We start from the raw sequence: 3,268 nt of genomic DNA on the forward strand, positions 1-3,268 counted from the left end.
GTGTCCTGCCCTCATACCCAGGGCCTTCACTGATGGCTGTTCCCCAGGCTTGGTCTCTAAGGTCCCCAGAGGGTGGAACAGTGGCCTGAACTGCTCTGATTGAACCTCTGAGGAGCTAGGACTGAGGGTCCAAACTGCAGCCTGGAGGCCTGAGCAGCCATCTTTGCACCCCAGAGCCTGGCAGAGATCCTGGTACCCACTGAGTACTGCCTCTTTCACTCAACGAATGCTGACCGAGCACCCCATGTGCTGGCGTGGAGCCATGTGAGCAAGACTGGCTCGGTCTGTCTTCCTGGCACTTGCTGCCCGGCAGGAGGGTGGGTGTTGAACAAGAAGCCACAGAGCTGGGTGATGCTGAGAGCAAGGGGTGCCCCAGCGGGAGACAGCACTCCCCAGGTAGGTGCCATCCCCAGTGTGAGCAGGAGTCATCCGGGCAAAGAGCCAGACCAGACTGCCCCATCACCTGCACTCCAGCCCTGATTCTGCCACATGCTTGCTTTGTGATCTTGGGCAAGTCTCAATCTCTCTGAGCCTCACTTTCCGGAGCTGTGAAATGGGAAGAAACCTCCTCGCAGAGCTATAGTGGAGTATAAATAAGAGCACGCGTGTACAGGTGCCTGGCTCCCGGTGGCTCTTAGGCTATTCTTTCCTTCCAGGTTGCTGGGATCCAGAAAATCTGGGCAGGGTTTCTTAATCTGGGGAGCTGGAAATGGTAAACATGTGGTCCTGCGTCTACCATTGGATTCTCAGGTGGTGGAGTTGGCGGGGCAGGCCCAGCCATGCAGGGGTAGGGGGATGTGCCCAGCCCCCAGTGCAAGGGGCCACGATGGACACTTATTACAGGCGTGGATGTGCCCCTCACCGGGGCCCACCGGGATGCCCTAATGGGCTGCGGCAGCCCCTCTGCCCCCGGGAGAGCCGCGTTGCTGTGTGCATTTATCCCGTACCTTCTTCCAGAACAGCAGAGCTGTGCCCAGGACACTCAGGACAGACAGGAGGCTGGTGAAGCCAATGAGCAGGGGCTTGCGGGGGATCTGCGGGGGCTCTCGGTACCCTGTGTCTAGGAGGAGGGGTGGAGGGGTTAGTCACCCAGGAGAAGCCAGGGCACAGCCCACCTCACCAGGCCCCAAACCCCACTTACAACGACCCCCCACCAGGCCCCTCACCCTGCTAAGCCCCCTCAGGTCCTCGTTCCTGCACTGGCTNGGGGATGTGCCCAGCCCCCAGTGCAAGGGGCCACGATGGACACTTATTACAGGCGTGGATGCGCCCCTCACCGGGGCCCACCGGGATGCCCTACTGGGCTGTGGCAGCCCCTCTGCCCCCAGGAGGCGTGTGGGGTGGAGAGCCGCGTTGCTGTGTGCATTTATCCCGTACCTTCTTCCAGAACAGCAGAGCTGTGCCCAGGACACTCAGGACAGACAGGAGGCTGGTGAAGCCAATGAGCAGGGGCTTGCGGGGGATCTGCGGGGGCTCTCGGTACCCTGTGTCTAGGAAGAGGGGTGGAGGGGTTAGTCACCCAGGAGAAGCCAGGGCACAGCCCACCTCACCAGGCCCCAAACCCCACTTACAACGACCCCCCACCAGGCCCCTCACCCTGCTAAGCCCCCTCAGGTCCTCGTTCCTGCACTGGCTTTGCTAAGCCTCCTTTCCACGTTCACTGCCCCGATTCTCTTTAAGGAAAGGACCACGTCGTCTGCTCCTCTGGAGCCCCTGCCTCAGTGCCCTGGCTCCACGGAGAGCTGCTCACAGGACTGGGACGAGTCCTCTCATCTCTTGGGGCCTCCCTTTTCCCTATGCGACATGGCGATGATACGGGCGGGTGTGCTGAGGGCTGAGGAGAGGGGTTTGTGCCAGGACTGACAGGAGGCTGCACCGGGCAGGTGAGGGCACAGCCTCCCCCTGCTCCTGGGCCACCCGTCCATCCCTCCGTCATCCAGCCCGCTCTCCCTCCCTCCACCCATCCTTCCTTTCCTGCCGCCCCCCCTTCCTTCCATCTGGCTGGCAAAATCCTACGGAGGGCCAGCCACGTGCCAGGCACATCAGGTTATGGACCGAGCACGTCCTGTTGCCAGACGCCAGCCCTCGCCTGGGCTCTCGTTCATTCTCCGACTCGTCCTTGACAGGCAGAGCCCTGCCGTGAAGACCAGGCCCAAGGTCGCCTCCGGGACAGCAGCAGGACTGGGACTCAAACCGGGGTCTCTGGTGTTCTGCAGCCCCCGGCCCCTCCCAGTGGGAATCACAGAGGCAGGTCAGAGAATCATGGCCTTGTGACGGGCTCGTTCTGAACTTTTAGGGTCATCACTCCTTTGAGAATGTGTTGAAAACTAGGAATGTTTCCCCAGAAAGATGTGCTTGAGATGAGTGCTCACATGCACAAGGCCCCACAAATACACACGTGCACACGCCTGGTTCTGCAGAGGCCAGCCCCCCACCCCCACCCCATTGTGCCGATGGGACAATGAGACCAAGGGCCTAGTGACCTCGCTCAGCCAGAGGTGGCTAGAGGCGGATCCACATCCCACGCCTCTGCCCTTTCCACACAAAGGTGGACGCCTCGGCACACCTGCAGGGCCGGGGTCCCTGACGATGCTCTGCTCTGCTTTGCCAGAGCTGGAAGACGAGGCAAACCATTCTCCACTTCAGATCCTGTGCGCCAAACTGCTGGCTGAAACCTCCGGGTCCTTCCCCTGGGGACGGCCACAGAGGAAGCCTTACCTCTGACCAGGATGAAGGGGCCACTGTGTCTCTCTTCGTAGTCTGGCCAGTGGACGTAGCAGTAGTAGGTGCCAGTGGCGGATGAGTCCGGCAGCTTGGGCGTGACCTGGCACTGCAAGATGTAGGTCTGGTTCTCTGTGCCTGGCTGGGACCGGCAGGCAGTCTGCTCCTCAGCGCTCCTCTGGCCCTGAAGGTCTATGTGATAGTAGCTGACTGTGAAGTCCTTGAATTTCGAGGTGTATGGGTAGGTGATGCTGCAGATGAAGGTGACAGCTGTGTTGGCCAGGGTGACCACAATGGGGGGGCCAGTGTGGGTCACTGATTGCCCTCCTGTAGGGGAAGCAAAGGGAGTGTGACAGGCCACTCGAGGCTGCCTCAATCCCACCCACTTCCTCATGAGCACTGGGGCTCACATGTTCCGTGCACCCACTACCCGCCAATGCAGCTCACACTTTTCCCACACTCACAATGCACAGGTGCAGCTCACATCTCTCCCACCCTCACCATGTGCAGGTGAGCCTCACACCTCTCCCACCCTCACCATGAGCAG

At 60.8% G+C, this 3,268-nt stretch overlaps 1 protein-coding gene across 1 annotated transcript in view; it reads right to left on the bottom strand.

Moving 5' to 3' along the window:
- NFAM1 (NFAT activating protein with ITAM motif 1) overlaps positions 1-3,268 on the bottom strand; it is a 42,180-nt gene that overhangs the window by 13,373 nt on the left and 25,539 nt on the right. The window contains exons 5-6 of the mRNA XM_008574516.1: positions 2,719-3,048; positions 1,378-1,490 (exon numbers count right to left, since the gene is read on the bottom strand). Coding sequence (XP_008572738.1) covers positions 1,378-1,490; positions 2,719-3,048 — 443 coding nt within the window. The remainder of the gene's footprint in view (positions 1-1,377; positions 1,491-2,718; positions 3,049-3,268) is intronic.

Source organism: Galeopterus variegatus, unplaced genomic scaffold (genome assembly GCF_000696425.1).
Source record: "Galeopterus variegatus unplaced genomic scaffold, G_variegatus-3.0.2 Scaffold55, whole genome shotgun sequence".
Taxonomy (NCBI): domain Eukaryota; kingdom Metazoa; phylum Chordata; class Mammalia; order Dermoptera; family Cynocephalidae; genus Galeopterus; species Galeopterus variegatus.